General features: G+C 38.2%; 1 protein-coding gene and 1 pseudogene across 1 annotated transcript; one reads left to right on the top strand and one right to left on the bottom strand.

The window, feature by feature from the left end:
* Positions 1-10168: 10168 nt before the first annotated feature.
* Positions 10169-12460, bottom strand: LOC119038864 (zinc finger protein 709-like). Its single transcript, XM_037131410.1, has 4 exons — positions 12419-12460; positions 11812-11938; positions 11564-11624; positions 10169-11171 (listed from the first exon to the last, which is right to left on the bottom strand). The coding sequence occupies exons 1-4, from the start codon at positions 12458-12460 to the stop codon at positions 10169-10171; spliced, it is 1233 nt and encodes a 410-aa protein (XP_036987305.1).
* A 5662-nt stretch (positions 12461-18122) lies between these two features.
* On the top strand, positions 18123-19009 carry LOC119038838 (mitochondrial carnitine/acylcarnitine carrier protein-like; annotated as a pseudogene).
* Positions 19010-21671: the final 2662 nt, after the last annotated feature.

Below are 21671 nucleotides of genomic sequence, written 5' to 3'. Positions count from 1 at the left end.
CTATATATGAGAGACCTACAGCCAACATCATACTCAATGGGCAAAAACTAAAAGCTTTTCCACCACAATCAGGAACAAGACAAGGATGTCCACTTTCATCACCTCTATTCAATATAATATTGGAAGTTTTAGCCACAGTGATCAGGCAAGAAAAGGAAATAGAAGGCATCCAAATAGGAAAGGAGGAAGCAAAACTGTTACTGTTTGCAGATGACATGATAGTGTACATGGAAAATCCTATAGACTCTACCCAAAAACTGCTCGAACTAATTAAGGAATTTGGCAAAACAGCAGGTTACAAAGTCAATATCCAGAAATCAAAGGCATTTTTGTATACCAACAATGAATCAGCAGAAGCAGAAATCAAGGAAAAAATCCCATTTAATATAGCAAAAGGAAAAATAAAATATCTGGAAATAAACCTAACCAAGGAGGTAAAAGACCTGTATGGAGAAAACTACACAGCCATGAAGAAAGAAATCAAGGAAGACACAAACAAATGGAAACATATACCTTGTTCATGGATTGAAAGAATTAGCATCATCAAAATGTCCATACTACCCAAAGCAATATACAGATTCAATGCAATACCTACTAAAGTACCAAAGGCATATTTCACAGACATAGAACAAACACTTCAAAAATTTATATGGAACCATAAACGAGCCCGAATAGAAGCTGCTATTTTGAGAAACAAGAACAAAGTAGGAGGGATCACAATACCTGATATCAAACTGTATTACAAAGCCACCGTAATCAAAACAGCCTGGTACTGGCATAAAAACAGGCACATAGACCAATGGAACGGAACAGAGAGCCCAGAAATAAACGAACTCTCTACAGTCAATTAATATTTGACAAAGGGGGCAGTAACATAAAATGGAGTAAAGATAGCCTCTTCAACAAATGGTGTTGGGAGAGCTGGACAGCTACATGCAAAAAAATGAAACTTGAGCACCAACTTACACCATATACCAAAATAAATTCAAGGTGGATAAAAGACTTAAATATAAGCCATGACAAACTATTAAAGTCCTAGAGGAGAACATTGGCAAGAAAATCTCAGATATTTCACGCAGCAACATTTTTACTGGTATGTCCCCTAGAGCAAGGACTATAAAGGAAAGAATAAACTAATGGGATCTCATCAAAATAAAAAGCTTCTGCGTGGCCAAAGAAAACAGTATTAAATTAGCAAGACAACCAACTGTATGGGAAAACATATTTGCCAATGATACCTCAGACAAAGGTTTAATCTCCAAAATATACAAAGAAATTACATGACTCCACTCTAAGAAGACACCCAACCCAATTAAAAAATGGGAAAAGGACTTGAACAGACACTTCTCCAAGGAGGACACACAGAACATCCAGAGACACATGACGAGATGCTCAATATCGTTAGCTATGAGAGAGATGCAAATTAAAACCACAATGAGATACCACTTTACACAGGTCAGGATAGCTATCATAAATAAAGCAACAAACAACAAATGTTGGAGAGGTTGTGGGGAAAAGGGGTCCTTAGTTCACTGTTGGTGGGATTGCAGACAAACATTATGGAAAACAGTATGGAATTTTCTCAGAAAACTAAAAATGGACCTGCCTTTTGACCCAGCATTCCTACTGCTAGGATTATATCCTAAGAATCCTAAAACATCAATTTCAAAGAACCTATGCACCACAATGTTCATAGCAGCACAATTTACAATAGCCAAGAGTTGGAAGCAACCTAGGTGCCCGTCAGTAAATGAATGGATCAAAAAATTGTGGTACATATACACAATGTAATTCTGTGCAGCGGAGAGAAAGAAGGAGCTACTACCCTTTGCAACAACATGGATGGAATTGGAAAGCATTATGCTAAGTGAAATAGGCCAGGTGTTGAAAGACAAATACCATATGATCTCACCTTTAATAGGAAGCTAAACAACAAAACAAACAAGCAAGCAGAAAAAAAAACAAAGACACTGAAATAGAGAACAAGGAGATATTGACCAGAGGGGAGAAGGAAGGGAAGTTAAGGGGAAAAAGGGGGAGGGATTTGGAGGAACAAATAGGAAGGACACAGGGACGAGAATTAAGGGGGGTGGAAATGGGAGGGAGGTGGGGAGCAAGGGACGGGGGAGGCTGGGATGGGAAAAATAGACAAAAAACTGTACTTGAAAAATAACTAAATAAAATTAATTATTAAAAAAATAATTAAAATAAATAAATAAATAAATAAATAAATAAATAAATAAAAAAGTATAATTTCCAGGGGGAAAAAAATTTAATATTGGTTACATGTTAAAATGATGATATTTGAGATTTATTGGGTTAAGTAAAATACAGAGTTAAAATTAAGTTTGCTTGTTTCTTTTTAATATTTACTTCACAGTCAAAATATTCACAAGTATAAAGAACACATGGACAAAAACTAATAGGTGTAGAGACGGGAGGGAGGTGGGGAGCACTGGGGAGGTGGGCTGGGATGGGAGTAAAAGACAGAAAACTGTACTTGAACAATAATTAAATAAAAAATATTGAGAACTTCAAAAAAAGAAAAATAACTAAATAAAATTTTAAGAAATTTAAAAAAAATTGTTTATTTTGTTAATCTTTCCAGAAAGCCTACTTCTGTGTTTGACTTTCTATTCTTCATTTCATGAATTTCTGCTCAAATTTAATTATTTCTTTTTCTCCTTGCTTTGGATATAGTGCCCTATCCTTCCAAGGCTGTTTAATAAAAAGAAAGGTTGAGTTATGGACTTAAGAGTTTTTTTCCAGAATTGGAATTAATTTTTACAATTATTTTTCATGTTCCATTTAGAAGCAAGCCATAATCTTTAATCATTTTAGGCTTTATAGAATGTCCTTCAATATCTTTAGTAATATTCTTTTCAAGCCTATTTTGCCAATATTTATATCATCTCACCATCTATCTTGTTCACAGATATATCTTTCACATGTTTTTACTTTCAATCTGTTTGTATCTTTAAATCCAGTATGGTATAAATGGCATATACTTATATCATGGCTTGTTTTTTAAATCTGCAGTGACAATCTCTTCCCACTTTAACAAAAATGTTTACCAAGTATTAAAATGAAGATAAAAGATGTCTACATCTTTATGGGGAATTGTTCTTTATGATTTTTTTTTATTTTAGTAGCTGTTCAAGTACAGTTGTCTGCCTTTTACCCCCATTCCACCCCACCCCCAGCCCTTCCTATCTCCCTCCCATCCTCACCCCCCACCTCGTTATTGCCCACATGTCCTTTATACTTGTTCCTGCAAATCCCTCCCCTCTCCCCTCTGGTCACTGTAAGCCTGTTGTCAATTTCAGTGTCTTTGGTTATATTTTGCTTGCTTGTTTATTTTTGTTGATGAGAATCATTCTTTTTAATTACAAAGATGCAGAATTTTCTATATTGCTGGGCTCTGTTTATTTTCACATCCATACATTTCCTGAAACTGTGTTTAAGATGGTAGAAATTCAATTGATCACTGATGACATGATCACTCACTGAAACTTCTACCTGTTACCATAGGCAGCCAACAGTTGAAGAATAGGCCTGGTTGTCTTCTTTGGAGGGGCACGGAGGACACAGGGTGCCCTGTGGACTCCAACTTTATCCCTCAGATGTGTGGACACTGTGTCCAGTGTCAGGAGGTGAGCTGAGAGCTGTGGTATCCCCAGACTTCCTAATGGTAGATCCTGTAGCAAGCTCCCCGCCCCCACTACTGTAGACAGGGAACACTGGGGAGTCTCCCACATTGACCAAGATGGTGCAGGGGGAGGTTCTTACACTGAGCATGCCAAGAGCTAGAAAGATGAATGGACAGGAAAAAAGCCCACCCCTATAAGAACTGCAGGCTTGAGCAGGAAGGAAGAGACAATCTTTGAGATGGGAGTCCACCGTTCTCCCAGGTCATGGTCCCTAAATAAACCTCTTTCCTTTTGCACCAGCACCTGTCTCACGAGTTTGGCTTTTGTTGTGGGAGGCAGCCAAACCCACTTGTTTTGGTAATTCAGATGGAATAGCATGGACCTCAGTAAGTCCCCAAGGACCTAGGCGGGGGTCCCAGGTGCATGTGGCAGGCCTATCCCAAGAATGGGGCTGTGGGAACTTCCCAGCAGCTGCCAAGAGCTTTTCTTGCAGAATTTCTCTGCATTTTTTCTCCAGGCATCACCTGCCTGAAATGCTCAGCTGGTGAAAGAAAATGGGTTTCTGGGGAGCAGACAGACTTTAAGACTGGATAAGTTGAACCAGGGCATGCACTAGGGATTCTCTATCCCTGCCACTTGAGCTTCGTGCAGTTTGGGCTCATGTCACTTGGGTCTGGTCAGGACTGCTTGCTATGGGTTGGTAGGAGATAAAATGCTAGGACTTGCTTGTGGGTGTGCGTTGGAACTAAAGAAATTATGGATCCAAGTTTTGTTCATATGTTCCCACTTTGTCTGGGGTCTCTCTATGGTCATGATCTTGGGTTAGTACTTTTGTCCCCTCAGGGGTTGTTCTGTTTCAACTCCTGAAAAGAGCCCACTGGGCTGAATTTTAGTAGATCAGTCCATATAAAGCTATGATCCAATGAGTAAGAAGGAATTGTTTTTAATTGCAACACTGCTTGGCCTATGTATACTAGCAAGATAATTAGAAAAAATCCTTCCCTCCTCTCCCTACCCCTATAAGAGCTGAAGGCTAGAGCAGGAAGTGGAGGAGTCCAACATTCCCCCAGGTCGTGGCAACCGAATAAACCTCTTTCCTTTCGTACCAGCACCTGCCTCACAAATTTAGCTTTTCCTGTGGCAGGCAGCTGAACCCGCATTTTGGTTACATACCCATGTGGAAGAGTTGTACACACCCCAGACTTATTATTATGTTTTGTTCTTTTTTTATATTCTATCACAGTCCTTATTTTCATTTACAAAGCAAAGCTTTATCGTTTGTTTCCCACCTTTCTCTTCCATAAAAATATAAAGACTAAAAAAACTTGTATCATGCCAATATTTCCAAATCTGGCAGTGCCTTGATTATCTGTGCTGATTGGCGAATGGTGACTTTAAAGTGCAAGGTATGGGGGCTTGTGGGCAGAGGGATTGAGCAAAAACAAAATGAGAGAGAGAGAACTCATTTACATAGACAACAGCGTGGTGATTGCAGGCTGTGAGCAGAGGGGGAAGAGGATACAGAGGGGGGTAAATGGTAATGGAAAAAATAAAAGAAAAAGTGCACAATATAATCAGAAATACTGAAAAATAACAACAGTATAGTCTCTGAGAAGTAAGGTTTGGTTGAAATAGTGTTCCTCTCTTTCTCCATTGCTAGGTTTGTGGTGTTTTTTTTTTTAATTTAATCATAGAGGCCTCAGTTGAGTCATAAAAGAAATAGTAAATATATTGTGCACTGCACTTAGGAATAAATTTATATTTTTAACTGAGGCACTTTCCAGTAAATGGTGTCAAATGTACCATGAAAAAATACACCTGCTTTTAAATAAGAAAAACAAAGCTGTTGCAGAAGACTAGTTAGTAGCTGGCCCGAAATCTTTGCAAGAGCAAGTCCTGTCTTGGAAGTTCTTGCTGAAGAGGGAAATACCACACACCATCTTCATCAAAGGTAATCAGTGACCAGAATGTACCAAAAATTATAATGGTATTTTATAACCGTATCCCTAAAAGTGATAAAAGATATAGTTCCCAATCATAATAATGACCAGTATTCCCTCTTCATACTAATATCACTGACTAGAGCTACTTATGAATTAAGGTTAGCTCCCCTATACTGTTTCCACCTTCTAGAAAACAAATATTATGAATGGTAATGACAGAACAAAGTTTGCCTTTTCACAGTATTCTACACAGAAAAAGGTCTTGTTTCCTTAAATAGAAATTATAACCTCTTATACAATATTTGTTAGCATTCTACAGTTTAAAAAACAGATAATAAAATTTTTGTACAAAATAACAAGAGAAATGTTTGCTTGACAAAAATGCATACTTTTAATGATCATATACCATCAAACATAAGTGAAAGTACTTTGAGGAATTACATTGAGCTGTAAGTAACAGAAAATACCCAGCATTCCTGACAGAAGGGAAGTCCTTACTGTCCTATTAAAACACCAGGTCAAGCCAAACACTGTAAAATGCAGTAAAGAAAAAAACTCCCCCTTTTTTTTTTCAATTTACACTTGCAGATGTCATGGTGAATGCAGAACACATGGCCACCAGCACTATTCACAGCATAGGCTGCTTCCTATACAGCGATTCCTCACCTATCATAGGAGTTACATTCCAGAGACCCCCGCAATATGTGAAAATTCATGAAGTAGCAGCGTTATATTTATTTTATTATTTATATATATTTTAAGGCTTTATAAACCCTTCCCACACTCCTATAAACCTTTCCCACTCACTTATTAACCTTTCCCACACTCTTATAAATACTTCATATGCTCTTAAACACTTTCTACACTCTTAAACCTACATAATTTTAACAACATGAAATTCTATATGGGTACAGTATACTGCAAAATCCTGAGATATAGTGAAAACTCTGCAATACAGAATTAGATATATTTTAAAAAACCACAATACAGTGAAGCTGCAATAAGTTAACTGCGATAGAGCTTGGGACAACTGTACATAGTAGACCGATGACTATGAACATAATCTAGAAATGAGAGAAATCAGACAGTCGTCTCTTGTATGACCTGATGGACATGAGAGAAGTTACAGAAAAAGCCAAACTCTAATGGATCTTAGAAAGTGAATCTTTTAAAAACACCAGTGGAGAACCATGCCTCTAAGAAAATGGAAATCAAACAGATTGTAGCCACTTTGAGAATACTCTTAACCAGAAGGGCAAAGACTCCAAAAAAATGAGCTAGAAGATGGTGTTCTTGAAGCCCCTGTGTGCTGGTATCACTCCCCACATGGTGGCTCTACAGCGTAACTAATGACGTCTTTCCATCTGCCGCCTGAATCTAATGCAAGTGACGCTATTGGTAAAGTCTGATTTGGAACCACAGAGCAAATGAATTGTGGAAAATCTAGTTCCTAACAGTACCTACAGGGAGATATCTTCAAATCCAGATTTTTTTATCACATCACAGGTGTCTCCCCTCACATCAAAATATATCCAACATGCATCTCAGGAAAAAAATCCAAAGCACATGGTCAAATATAAAAGTAATATAAAATATATATTATTTCATAATCTTGACATACATAAAAATTTACGCCAACTTTTTTTATTGATTATGCCATTACATTTGTTCCATTCCCCCCTCCATCCTGCACACCCCTCCCTCACCATTCCCCCCACTTTAGTTCATGAACACGTGTCTCAAGTTCTTTAGATTCTATATTTTCCCTACTATTCTTACCCTCCCCCTATCTATTTTCTATCTACTGTCTATGCTACTTATTTTCTGCACCTTCTCCCCCCTTCTTCTCCCACTCTCCTGTTGCTAATCCTCCACATGATCTTCATTTCTATGGTTCACTCCTGATCTAGCTGTCCTCTTAATTTGCTTTTGTTTTACATGTGGTTGTTGATAACTATGAGTTTGCTGTCCATTCACTGTTCATCTTTTTTACCTTCTTTTTCTTAGGTAAGTCCCTTTAACATTTCATATAATAAGGGCTGGGTAATGATGAACTCCTTGAATTTGGTCTTATCTGAAAAGCACTTTATCTGCCCTTCCATTCTAAATGAAAACTTTGCTGGATAGAGCAATCTTGGTTGTAGGTCTTTGGATTTAATGACTTGGAATACCTCTTTCCAGCCCCTTCTTGCCTGTAAGGTCTCTTTTGAGAAATCAGCTGACAGTCTGATGGGAACTCCTTTGTAGATGACTGTCCTCTTATCTCTTGCTGCTTCTAGGATTCTCTTCTTCATTTTAATCTTGGCTAATGTAATGATGATGTGCCTTGGTGTGTTCCTTCTTGGGTCCAACTTCTTTGGGACTCTCTGAGCTTCCTGGATTTCCTGGAAGTCTATTTCTTTGCCAGATTGGGGAAGTTCTCCTTTATTATTTGTTCAAATAAGTTTTCCACTGGTGGCTGTTCCTTTCCCCCTTCTGGTACCCCTATAATTCGGATGTTGGAATGTTTAAAGATGTCCTGAAGGTTCCTAAGCCTCTCCTCATTTTTTTGAATTCTTGTTTCTTCATCCTTTTCTGTTTGGTCATTTTGTTTCCTCCTTCTGGTCCACTCCTTTGATTTGAGTCCCAGTTTCCTTTCCATTACTATTGGTTTCCTGTGCATTTCCATTCATTTCAATTAGTTTTGCCTTCATATGTTCCTCTAATTTGTGACTAAAATCAACCAGTTCTGTGAGGATCCTGATGACCAGTATTTTGAACTGTGCATCTGAAAGTTTGGCTATTTCTTCATTGCTTAGATTTATAGGCTCTGGGGCTCTGAGTTGTTCTTGAGCCATGTTTTTATTTGTTTGTGCCTGTTACATATGAGGAGGAGTGGAGCCTTAGTTGTTTACCAGGGTGGGGCCACCCAGGTCGTTGGTTTGTGATGCTGTATGTGGGGGTGTGGTCAGAAAGGAAGCTATAGTAGTCCTCTCCACTCACCCAGTCCGTCCAACTGCTTGCCCCTGCCTGTTTATCTGAGCGGAAATGTGCAAGCCCGCTGCCCTGCGCCATGAGGTCTCAATGCTCACCTCTTCAGTGGTTTATCTGTGCGCAAATGCATAACTGACAGCAGACAACCAGCCGCACCTCTTCCCTGTGTCCACCCGTAGGTAGCCTGCACCTGGGATCCGCACCTTCGGCTGCCTGTGCACCACCCCAGTCAGGGATCTTTTTGGCCAACCCGCTCCGCTGCAGGCTTCACCCCTCTTACAGGCTTAGCTGAGCATTTCGTTGTTTTCGGACTCCATATTGTCGATTTTCTGTGTGGTTTGATTGCGTTTATTGTTGTTAAAACTTTGCTGTTTTTAGATTTGGTTGTGCGAGGACGCAAGGTATTTCCACCTATGCCTCCATCTTGGCAGAAGTCCTACTCCAACTTTTTATGGCTAAGAAAGATGAGAAAAGCCCTGGCTGGTATAGCTCAGTGGATTGAGCATGGGCCTGTGAACCAAACAACCGAGGTTCGATTCCCAGTCAGGGCACATGCCTGGGTTGCAGGCCAGTTCCCAGTGGGGGACGCACAAGAAGCAACCATACATTGATATTTCTCTCCCTCTCTCCTTCCTTTTCCCTTTAAAGATAAATAAATAAAATATTTTTTTAAAAAAACATGAGAAAAGACTTTAATATCATAACCTTCTGAAAAGGAGCTTTGTCAGTAAGAAAGGAGAACATATATAATGTACCAGAGGTACCCACAACATTTCACAAAGCCAGAAGGAAAATTCAAACAGCAAAATCAAAAATAACGAAATACCATTTTTCAATATCCCCTTAGCACAAATACATTATAAAAAATAAATGAACTGCATAGTAGAAATACACTTGAATTCAGTTTAAATTCAGTAGACTTCAAAAAGTAAATAGACATTATTAACATAATGAAAAATCACTACTTACTAATTTGTAATATTTTTGAAAGACAACTCCCAAAGCCATATCACTACAATACTCATTTCTGAAAGTATTTACAACAGATCTGACCTGCATGGGTTCACTTATCAGTGGCAGTTCAACCCCTTGTTGTTAAAGCATAAACTTCAGTTTTCATTCATGGTCGAGAAGCCACATGGAGAAGTGGCTTAAATTATACAAAGACCTTTGGCTACATGGGTGACTGGTGCCCCTAGTCCCCATGTATTTAAGGGACAATATAGTAACACACTCCAATAACATACTTAAAGAAACGGGAAATAATTATTCATCATTTTAATAACTCTTTCACCTTAAGAGTTTTCTGGAGCATTATATAGAAATTAACTTCATCAGGCCTTATTAGGTTATTTGCATTTTCATTTCTTTCAGTAGGAGTTTTCACATATAAAGATGTGGGCAAACTGAAGTCTTTCCCACACAATTGATATTCACTAGGTTTTATTCAGTGAATCCTTTTATGCCTTCCTAAAGAAGAGTGATCAATAAAACCTTCCCCAGGTTCTTCACATTTAAGAACCTGTTTCTTTCCTAGTGTGCACTCTCAAATGTAATTGAAGGGTTTTGTAATAAGTGAAGGCTTTCCCACATTTCTTACATTTAAGTCTGCTCTCCAGTATGCTTTCTTTTATGTACTTGTAAGGAACCAGAATTTCTGTAGGCTTTACCACATTGTTTACATCCATAGGGTTTCTCTCCAGTGTGACTTCTTTCATGTCTTCGATACCAGCTAAGTCGAGTGAACGCTTTCCCACACTCCTTGCACTGAAAAGGAGTGTTTCCAGTGACCATTTTCATGTGTTCTTGAAGGGAGCTGAGGTGACTGTAGGCTCGATCGCAATGTTTACACTGATAGGATTTCTGCCCTGTGTGGATCTCTGTGTGTGCTTCCAAGGACCTGTACTGTTTGAATGCTCTTCCACATTCCTTACATTTATAGGGTTTTTCTGCTATGTGAATCATTTTGTGTAATTCTATGGAGCTGTAATATCTGAAGGCCTGCCCGCATAACTTGCATGCATAGGGTTTCTCTTCGGTGTGACATTTTTCATGTCTTTGAAGGCTGTTATAATTTCTAAGGACTTTCCCACAGTACTGACACCTACAGAGATTCTTGCCAGTGTGGCTTCTCTCACATGACTGAAGAGAAGCTAAAGTACTAAAGGTTTTCCCACACACATCACATCTGTAAGGAGCATCTCCAGTGTGGGTTACCATGTGTCTTTGAAGGGTTTTGAGCCACATGTAGGCTCTTCCACATTCCCCACATTTATAGGGTTTCTCTCTGGTGTGAGTTCCTTCATGTTTTTCAAAGCACTGAAGAGAACTAAAGGATCTCCTACATCTGTCACATTTATATGGCTTCTCTCCACATTTCCGATCCTCAGACAGTGTATGTCCAGTGTGACGTCTGATTTGCCTATTATGGGGTGGATGATCCATGAAGACTTCCCCACATGCTCTGTATTCATATGGTTTTCTTCCAGGAAGAGACTTCTTGTTCAGATTTCTCTTGGAATAGGAGAGATTTGGAATAAGACTGACATTTTCTCCACATTGACTAACCTTTTCCCCTTCATGGATTTTCTTTAACACAAGAAATCTGTAAAAACCAGGAAGCACATTAATGATTTTATTAGTTTTTACATTTACTACTAAAATATTTTAATATATTTATGATTCATATCAAAAGCATAGGTTTTATGTTTTGCCTGAATTGTTGGAAATTTAATACAATTAAGGTTTGGCAAGACAAGTTGCTCCCTGCTATTAATAAAACTGATATTTATATACAGGGTTTAAGAATGCTGATTTTCTGTGATCTATTTTGCAAACACTGATTATTTATGTCATATGTAAAGATGCAATTTTGTAAAAATATTCTAAGAAATAGTACATTTAAAGTAGGGGTTGTTTTGGTTGCTTCTTTTTAAAATTTCATTGAGAACAGATTTCTCACCTGAAACACTGCTTTTTCTCATGCGGGAGACTCACCTTCGTTTTGGCCCCTGGCTTTTGTACTGATTTTCAGTGTCATGATCTTCCCATTTTTTACCTAAAAAAATGCAGGCCCAGAAAAATAATTATAAAATATTGGAAATTATAAAAAATTTAGTACATTCAACTTCTATGATGAGCTGTGGCTTTTTGCCACTGTCCTTCATTCTCACATTACACATCTTAGAATATGCTGATGGGCAAGAGACACCTGTCCTCCAGACGAGGAACTGAATGTAACTTACCTATGAATTCCAGGTTCCTGAAGGTTTCCTGCATCACATCTCTGTAGAGCTTCTTCTGTGAAGGTGTTAGTAAAGCCCACTCCTCCTGGGTGAATGTTATAGCCACATCATCAAGGACAAATGAGTCCTAAAATAGTTCAAATATATGTAGAGTAAACTGACAGCCCTGGACACCTATAATCCATTTAAGAGAACGTTCCATATGATTCTGTCATCTCCAAACATTTATTCAATGACTAGACCATCAGAAACTTATTCTGGCCACACTTTCTCCCTTATTAATGTAACACAATTATGAACACATGGAAATTATATACACATTTGTAGTGTGATTTCATTATACTTTTATTTCTCTAACAGCAAAGTTCAGATCATGTTGGGAAATGACAGAAATGCTTTACAAATAAACAAATACCACTGTTTTAATACCATCAATGGATTGTAAGAAAAATTCATTTTCTTCTTTATTACTCACAGAAGGTCAAATTTGCATCCAATGAATAAAATTTAGTTACAAAGTAGAAGCTTTTGATCACCAAACATGATTTACATCACGGGCATGTGGTCTTTGGTAACCCAAGTTTTAACGAGGTGCAGCAGGCCATACCTCCCTCAAGTCCTCAAGGGCACTACGAGTTGTCAGATGCATCTGGCTGAATGGAAATATTCCATGGAGAAACATTGCTCTTTTCTTGTGTAATATTTACCTTGGTTTTGGTTCTTTATTTCTGTTTCTCTATGCTTTGATGAGCTAAAATGTTCATCATGCCCTTAATAACAAAGAATCAATCGTGATATGTGTTGTTAGGTGAATCTGTTGTTGTGGGGACGTGATACAGTGCACACACACAAACACACACACACACACACACACACACACTTAGAGCACATAGCCTACCACACACCAAGGACAGAGGCTACGGCATCTTACTCCCAGGCTGCAGAGCTGCATAGCATGTTACTGTACTGAATACTGCAGGCAACTGCAACATAAGTATAAGTATTTGTGTATCTAGAAAATGCCTTTTCTTCTTCTGCCATTTCCTAGTTCTGCTGTGAGGTAAAGGGGCAGGATAACCTGGGCACAGAAGTCCCTCAGCGGATGACACCACACATTGCCAATGGGGAATGAAAGGATTTATTGCTTGCATTTATTACTGTCCCTAGGTCTCTGGGGACAGTAAGCAGGCCCCTCAAATAGGCATGTAATAGCTTAGAGAGCAAGGAAATGTACGTGGACTTGTTTTATTAAACTTGGGGGTGGGGTAGAGAACTAGGATCAGAGTTCATACACAAGGGCTGAGTTTGGGTGTAGTCAATCTCTTGCTACCCCAAGGGACCAAGTACTAAGCTTTCCTGTCTCCTCGGATCAATGTGGAGACAAAGGGGGAAATGTCACAAAGTTGTAAAGCTGTCAGCAATCAAACATCAATAATTAGAGTCAGAGACTTCACATTTCTGGATTGGAATTTAATTAACTTATGTCATTCTTCTAATTACAGGTAAAAATTCCAGAAAGTTAAAATGAACTTCTGTTTTTAGCTCCATAATATAATTTACATCACGAGGCACCTGATGTTTCAAAAATTGGGAAAGAGCAAACGAACCTGACATTCTAAAATATGGCCCAAATATTGCGTTCTACACATGACCAATACTTAAATTTATTTCAGTGAAAAATAATGCAAAAACAACAAATAACCGAAAAGACAGAAGGCAATAGCCATGAACCCTAGGACAACTTTCTTTAAATAAAAAGTTTTAAAACATATAATGGGAATACCTTTTAAAAAAGAAAGACAAAATTAAATGAATCAGTGCAGTAGCAATTACTAAAATTTTTCTAAAATTAACAATGACACCAAACAGTAAATTCAAGAAGGTCACAGGACACTAAACATCACAAACAACAAAAGTGCTCACCCAAGTCTCATATTAAATTAGACAAAGATTAAAGACGAACAATATGCATTGGAAAAAAAGCCAGAGGAGAAAATACCTTACATATACAAAATATTAGAATTAAATCAAACTTCTCTTTGTAAATCATGCTAGCAATAGAATAAGATGACATATTTAAATTTTGAAAGAAAGAAAAAACACTATTCTAGAGTTGTGTCAAGAAAAATTATCCTTGAAAAAATAAAGAAAAATAGCCATGGCTGGTGTAGCTCAGTGGATTGAGCACACGCTGCAAACCAAAGTGTCGCCGGTTCAGTTCCCAGTCAGGGCACCTGCCTGGGTTGCAGGCTGGAGCCCCAGTGTGGGCCACATGAGAGACAACCACACATTGATGTTTCTTTCCCTCTCTTCCTCCCTCCTTTCCCCTTTCTCTAAAAAATAAATAAAATCTTTAAAAAAAGAAAAATAAGGATATTATGAGATAAAAACTGAAGGAATTTGACATGAGTATACCTACATTAAAAGGAACATTCAAAAATGTATCAGAAGAATATAAATAATGATACTTGTCAATTAAAATCAAATAAATATTAAATATCTTTTGTATTTTGAATCATAATAAAGCAGATGATACTCGGTTTAAAACAATATAGACTAAAATTTTAAATAATAATAGAAGGTCAATTCTCTAAGGAGAATTAGCAGTTCTTTTGTGTGCCTAACAATAAAGGAAAAAGCATGAGGCAAAGAGAAACAAAGGCACAAGTGCCCACACAGTCGTAGACTTCAACAACCCCTCCCCATGAATTACATTCTAACAGAAAGAACGTCACCAAGGACAGAAATGCACTCAACCCTGCTGTGTAACAAATGGATTTAGTTGTAATCTGTGTGAAATACTCATCCGACAGAGCAGAATACTCACTCTTCTCAAGTTCACCAAGCCAGAACACATCATGAAACATAAAACACACCTTAACAAATCTGAAAGAACCTAAGTCACACAAAATATGCTGTCATGTCACAGAAGCATTACTCTTGAAATCAATAACAGGATAGTGAGAAAATCCCCAAATGTATAGTCATTTTAAAAGATACCCCAAATAATAATTCCAAAGTGTTATCTTGAAAAAATTTAAAAATTCTTTTAAACTCCATGAAATAAAAAAAAACAACTTCAAAGTTGTGGGATGCAGCAAAGGAAATGCCCAAAGGAAAATTTATGTCACTGAACAAATACACCAGCAAAATAGGAAAAAAATCTATAATCATTAATGTGCACACCTAATGTACAAAGTACTAAAAGGAAGAGCTAACTAAACCTAAAGCGAGCAAAATAAAATAATAATAAAAATTAGAAAACCAGATTATTTTGGGAAATCAATGAAGAAAGTTCAAACAAAAATAACTGCTGCTTTGACTAGAGGAACAATATTTATAAGCGTAACTAAGAAAATAGGGAGGCAGGAATTACAGTATAAAACTATCACCCATCATGGGTAACTCCAGGAGGTATGGGAGCTGGTCACTGAAGCCTTATAATGAAAGGTTTCTGAGGACACGCCCAGGTGTGACTGTGGGGGAGGGTCCTAATGCTGATAGCACTGATTCAAGGCCCTTTGGAGGAAAAAAGTTTATGGATACCAAGGTAGAGAGGTCCTATGCTGTCTCAATGTTTATGTATTTACCTAAAATATTAAAAAGGTAAGGGCATGAGAGAAGAAGAAAAAAAGTATTGAAAAATTGTATATAATAATTTGAGCCAATTAGGAACCTAAAATATATAGGAAGGTTTTACATTAAAAAAAAATTAATGGGCACTCATTGGATTTTGAGTCTCTAAAAATAATTTTGAATTATTAACTATCTTTTGTCTCAAGCTACAATTATACCTGGGATTTCAATTAACTAAATCTAGGTATATCATGATCTTAGGAGAATTACAGAAATAAAAGAGAAGAAAGGCATCTATTTCACTTTAAAAGTCAAAAGTGTGCATTGATTTATGGTCATAAAACTCATTCTTTCAATATATCCATAGTGACAATGAAAGCTCTGAACCAATAATGCATAAATGAAAATAATCCAATCCTTATGGATTGGAGGACTTAATATGCTTAAAGTGTTCATAGTACTCAAAGCAATCTACAGATGCAATTCATTCATATCAAAATAATAATGGCATTTCTCAAAGAAATAAAAATAATCCTAAAATTTGGATGGAACCACAAAAGAGCCCAAAGAGTCAAAGAAACCTTGAGAAAGAACAAAGCTTAGGCATCACACTCACCGATTTAAATTTATACTAGAAAGCTTTCACAATCAAAACAGCATGATACTGGCACAAAAGCTGAGAAATAAATAAAACAGAATAGAAAGCAAAAAAATTAACCCAAGCTTATCTGGTCAACTAATCTACAATAAAAAGGCAGAAATATACAATGGGGCAAAGACAGTGCCTTCAATCAATGGTGCTGAGAAAGCTGGACGGATACACGCAAAGAACTGAAGATGAATTTCTTTCTTACACCATATACAAAAATAAACTCAAAGTGGATTAAAGAATTAAATGTAAAACCTGAAACCGTAAAACTCCTCGAAGGACACACAGTCAGTAAGCTCTTTGACATGGGTCTTAGCAATATTTTTTGGATATGTCTCCTCAGGCAAGGGCAACAAGAGCAAAAATAATCAAATGGGAGGACATGAAATAAAAGTTCTGCACTGTGAAGGGAGCAAACAAAATGAGAAGATAACCTACTGAATAGGAGAAAATATTTGAAAATGATGTGTCAGATAAGGGCTTAATATTCATAATATATAAAAGCTCATACAAGTCAACATCAAAAAACCCAGTGAAAAAAAAATAGACCGGATAAAACAAGAGAATTTGAATAGACATTTCTACGAAGACATATGATAAGTACAGACATATGAAAATTCAAAAATATATATGTACCCCTATGTTTATAGCAGAATTATTTACAATGGCCAAGACAGAAATTATCTAGGTGTCTACAGATAAATAAATGAATAAAGAAGATCTGATATTTACATATAATGAAATATTGCTCACCCATAAAAAGGTGAATGAAAGCTTGCCATTTGTGAAACATGAAAAGACCTGGAGGGCATTATTCTCAGTGAAACAAGTCAGTTAGACAAAGACAAATACTGTATGTAGAACCAAAAAATAAAAATAAGAAATTAATAAGCAAAACAAAACAGAAACACAGAACAAACAGTTGCAAGAGAGAATGAGGGCAAGGGGAATGGATGGAAAAGGCAAAAAGAAATAAGGAGTACAGATTTCCAGTGATGAAATCAATCAATCACAGGGACGTAATGCACTCCACAGATAATATGTCATAAGGAATATCATAGGATTGTACAGTGATGGACAGTTACTAAACTTATTGTGGTGGTGGTCACATCATAAGGTAAATAATTGCAAGTCATTGTGTTACACACCTGAAAATAATATATTATGAAATACACTTGAATAAAAGATAAATTTCAAAGAATTTCTTTAACTGAGTAAAGAAAATTCCTGTTCTTTAAGGAGTGACAGACTGATAGACTTACCTCACAGGGTATATCACCCTGGTACCGTCCCCCGACCCCATCCCCAAAACCCAATATTATATCGAGGAGAACTCAGCTTTCCTTATAACTCAGCTTTCCTTATAACACACAGATAGAGGTTCCAATCAAGATATCAACTCAAGAAAGAAATCTTACCCCTCACCGCAACATTGCAGATGGTCCTAGAGGGTATTATGCTAAGTGAAATAAGCCAGTCAGAGAAACACAAGCACCATGTGATTTCAGGTATATGTGGAATCTAATGAATGAAATAAACTAACAAACAAAATAGAAACAGGCTCATAGATACAGACAACAGAATGACAGCTCTCAGAGGGGAGGGGGGTTGAGTGCTTACCTGAAAAAAAGGGGGTGGGGGAAGGAAGAAGAGGGTAGAGGGGGATAGGAGGAAACTTGACTTGGGGTGGTGAACACACAATACAATATACAGATGATGCATTGTAGAATTGTACACCTGAAATCTATACAATTTTATTAACCAATGTTAACCCAATAAATTCTATTTTTTTTTAAAGCATCAACTCAAAACCTGTAAGGAGAGCCCTATTCCCATACTCATGCTCCAGAAATACAACAAATTATCAACATTTACATCTCAGAATCCCTTGTATATTGAGCCCAGGCTTGGCAGTGTCAACAATATAACACAGGCAGCATGGCTCACCAGAGAAGGGCCCCAGAAAGGAACAGTTCACAGTCCCTAATTCTCCAAGCTTTCCTATCAGCCTGTCCAGATAAGAAGTGCTAGGGGAGGCAATGGAGCTAGGCTGCAGGGAACATGCAGACACGCTGATGGACAAACCATGGCAGACTAGGTGAAGCCTATCAACCCGCTCAGAACCCACTGGCCAGAGGATTTGGAAACCTGTCCCTGGTGTTCATGGGGCACCCACTGGACATGGTTAAGGTCTGACTGCAAATACAACCCCTGAGTTTGCACAGCTTCCCATGTATTCTGGGATCTTTAACTATTTCAGAAGACTTATTAGAGAGAGCATCACAGGGCTATATAAAGGCATGGCTACCTCCATCATCCAGGTCACCCCCATATTTGCTGTGTGCTTCTTTGGGTTTCTTTTGGGGTAGAAAATGCAACAGAAACACCCAGAAGATAGTTATCCCCAACTATTCACTGCTGTTATTGGACATATTCATCACAGGAATCATGAGACCCAGATAAAGAATCAAATGCTTGTTACAGATTAAGGCTTCTTGAGGGGAAACCAAGTATGTATGCTGATACCAGAGACTTTGCAGAGAAGCTGTACCAGGAGTCTGGGATTCTCAGCACCTAAAAGGGTCTGTGCTCAACCTCATGCATGAGGTTCCAGCCAGTGGGATGTATTTCATGACATTCAAGTGGCTGAAAATATCTTCATTCCAGAAAGAAAGAGTGTCAGTGAACTCAGTGTTCCTGGGATCCTGGTGGCTGGGGCATCACAGGGATCTGCAGCTGGGCTGTGGCCATCCCCTGAGCCATGTTGAGATCCCACTTCCAGACTTAACCTCCTGGGACATATCCTAATGGTTTCAGATGTGCTGAAGGAGCTGACCCAGGACAAAAGAGTCACATCCTTGTACAAAGGGTTCAATGCAGTGATGATCCGAGACCTTCTCAGCCAATGCAGCCTGTGTCCTTGGCTTTGAAGTTGCCATGTAATTCCTTAATTCAACCACCCCCAATCTGTAAGGGTGAAGGCTACTCAAAGATTCTGGATACTGGGAACTATCACCATAGAGGAGCTGTAGAAAGGACTGGGCCATCCTAAAGATGAGGGGGGGGGGGTGGGATCAGAGCTCTGTGCATGGGCTTGTTGAGAGCATTTACCTCAGGTGATGTCCTCTACCTGGTATAAAACTTGGTGTGCCACTTTGAAACTTGAATTCACTCTTGTTGGTTTAGCAACTTAAAGAAAATTTGGAGATCACACGGAGAGAGTGGAGTGGGAGAAGGAGAGAGGGGGGAAAAGGTACAGAGAATACGTAGCATAGATGGTAGGTAGAAAATAGACAGGGGGAGGGCAAGAATAGTATAGAAAATGTAGAAGCTAAAGAACTTATGACACATGGACATGAACTAAATGGGGGGAATGTGGGTGGGAGGGGCTGTGCAGGGTGGAGGGGAATGAAGGGGGGAAATGGGACAGCTGTAATAGTATAATCAATAAAATAATTTTTTTAAAAAAAGAGAATTTGGAGATGGAGTGAGCAGCTTATAGACCAGGTACCACCTGTGGCCAGAGTACTATATACTGATTGGTTGACCACTGGCCCTATTATACCCAAAAGTGAAAATCTCAGCGTTTCACTGGAAGTACTGTGCATGTTTCTAAGAAGCTGACTGGGAGCTGAAGTCTACTTTGATCCTTAGCCAGAAACACCCACCAGATTTCCAGGGTACCATCCTATCCTGGATGGCATAGGGGGATGTGGACTTGAGGCCCATGTAGGGGCAGATAGCCTGATAACAGTAAGGTTGTTTGGTTTGGGGGTGCTTTAGGCATGAAGTAATCAAAATTGAAGTAGTCTAATTTCCCAAAAGAAGGTGGAGAGCTTTCTGTCCCACACAGTGCGAAGCTTTGAATGGACACTCCCAGTGCTCACACACGAGAATGCCCAGTAGGAAGGCTCTCTTTGCATATTCTCTTCTCATGACAGTTACCTGTTTTAACAAGAAACAATAAATACTGTTTTTAATTTTTGAAAAAAAAAGCGCTAAGGGAAATGGTAGGCTTGAGGCTTAAGTTTTCAGTGAACAAACATCAAGCTCGTGGATGCAAAGTAGTCATGACAAACACAAACGCAAGAAAAATGGGTTTGTGTTCACATGAAGAAACACTGACAGCAATTTCTATAAGTAATCAGAACTGGTTTTTCGGTGTAGCTAGAGTAAGGGGCCAGGAGTGGACCAGGATGTGTAGGCAGTAAGTCTTTCTCAGTTAGTGTCCTAGCTTAGGCATTTCCATGTATTATTCACTTAAAACAAATCTAGATATTTATATACACTATATTTTCCAACGACTAATCAGCATATTTAATTAATTTTCACATTTTAAAACTAATTTAAACTCTTCTACAAAGAAAACCATTCCAAAATTTAATCCTTTAAACATTAAAGGATAATACTGCTAGCCATCAAAAACTTCCAAATCTCTTTCTTACTTAAAAAAAGATGCACTCTAATATATTTGACACTGAAGATATTTACATAATGACTATCATATTATAATACATTAGGAGTTTGTAATTAACACCCTCATACCCCCTGCAGGAAATGAACTAGAAATTTCAAAAATGTCCATGTTTTGAGGTGTTTTTCTTAATACCAGTGAATATAGAAATTCAAATGCCTTTCCTCATTTCCATTAAAATGAGTCCATATGCCTTAAGATTAGTATGACCTTTCAATTTTCAAACTTACTAGAGATATAAACATTAAAATGATGTAGAAGCTAAAGAACTTATGACACATGGACATGAACTAAATGGGGGGAATGTGGGTGGGAGGGGCTGTGCAGGGTGGAGGGGAATGAAGGGGGGAAATGGGACAGCTGTAATAGTATAATCAATAAAATAATTTTTTTTGACCAAAAAATAGAAAAAGCATCTGAGAACTTAAAGACACCCATCTTATATCTTCAGGTTCTCTTGCCTACATACAACCAAAGTTCTATTAAATTCCACAATTTTCCTGCCTTACTCACATGGTATTGCTCAATCAACTTATATGTTTAAAGTCCAAGTACTGAGAAGGACTCTAGACTTCCACCAAGATGGAGGCATAGGTAGAAGCACTGTACCTTCTCACACAACCAAGTTTAAAAACAACAAAGTAGGGGTGGAAATGGGAGGGAGGTGGGAGCACAGGGCGGGGAGGGGGGGCGGGCTGGAATGGGAGAAATAGACAAAAAACTGTACTTGAAAAATAACTAAATAAAATTATTTTTTAAAAAAACAGCCCTGGCTGGCATAGCTCAGTGGATTGAGCACGGGCCTGCGAACCAGAGTATCGCGGTTCGATTCCCAGTCAGGGCACATGCCTGGGTTGCAGGCCAGTTCCCAGCAGGGGACTCATGAGAGCCAACCACATATTGATGTTTCTCTCCCACTCTTTCTCCTTCCCTTCCCCTCTCTCTAAAAGTAAATAAGTAAAATATTTTTTTAAAAAAAAACCACACAAAGTTTTAGCAACAAAAACGCAGCCAAACCACAGAAAATTGAACTACATGGAAGTCTGACAAACCCTTCAGCCAAACCGGTAAGAGGGGCAAAGCTAGCAGCAGAGCAGGGTCGGGCAGGAAAGATCCACTGGACTGACCCAGGCATGGGACCCAGGTGCACCAGCAGTCATG

This window comes from Artibeus jamaicensis, unplaced genomic scaffold (genome assembly GCF_021234435.1).
Source record: "Artibeus jamaicensis isolate MK-2021 breed Jamaican fruit bat unplaced genomic scaffold, CSHL_Jam_final scaffold_537, whole genome shotgun sequence".
Classification (NCBI taxonomy): domain Eukaryota; kingdom Metazoa; phylum Chordata; class Mammalia; order Chiroptera; family Phyllostomidae; genus Artibeus; species Artibeus jamaicensis.
This window is presented reverse-complemented; position numbering and strand designations above follow the sequence as displayed.

Coding starts and splice junctions, on each gene's coding strand:
- LOC119038864 (XM_037131410.1), bottom strand. CDS start 12,460: ATGCATCTGACAACTCGTAGTGCCCTTGAGGACTTGAGGGAG. Junction 11,939..12,418: donor CCCTTGAGGACTTGAGGGAG/GTATGGCCTGCT, acceptor GAACTATTTTAG/GACTCATTTGTCCTTGATGA. Junction 11,625..11,811: donor CAGGAACCTGGAATTCATAG/GTAAGTTACATT, acceptor GCATTTTTTTAG/GTAAAAAATGGGAAGATCAT.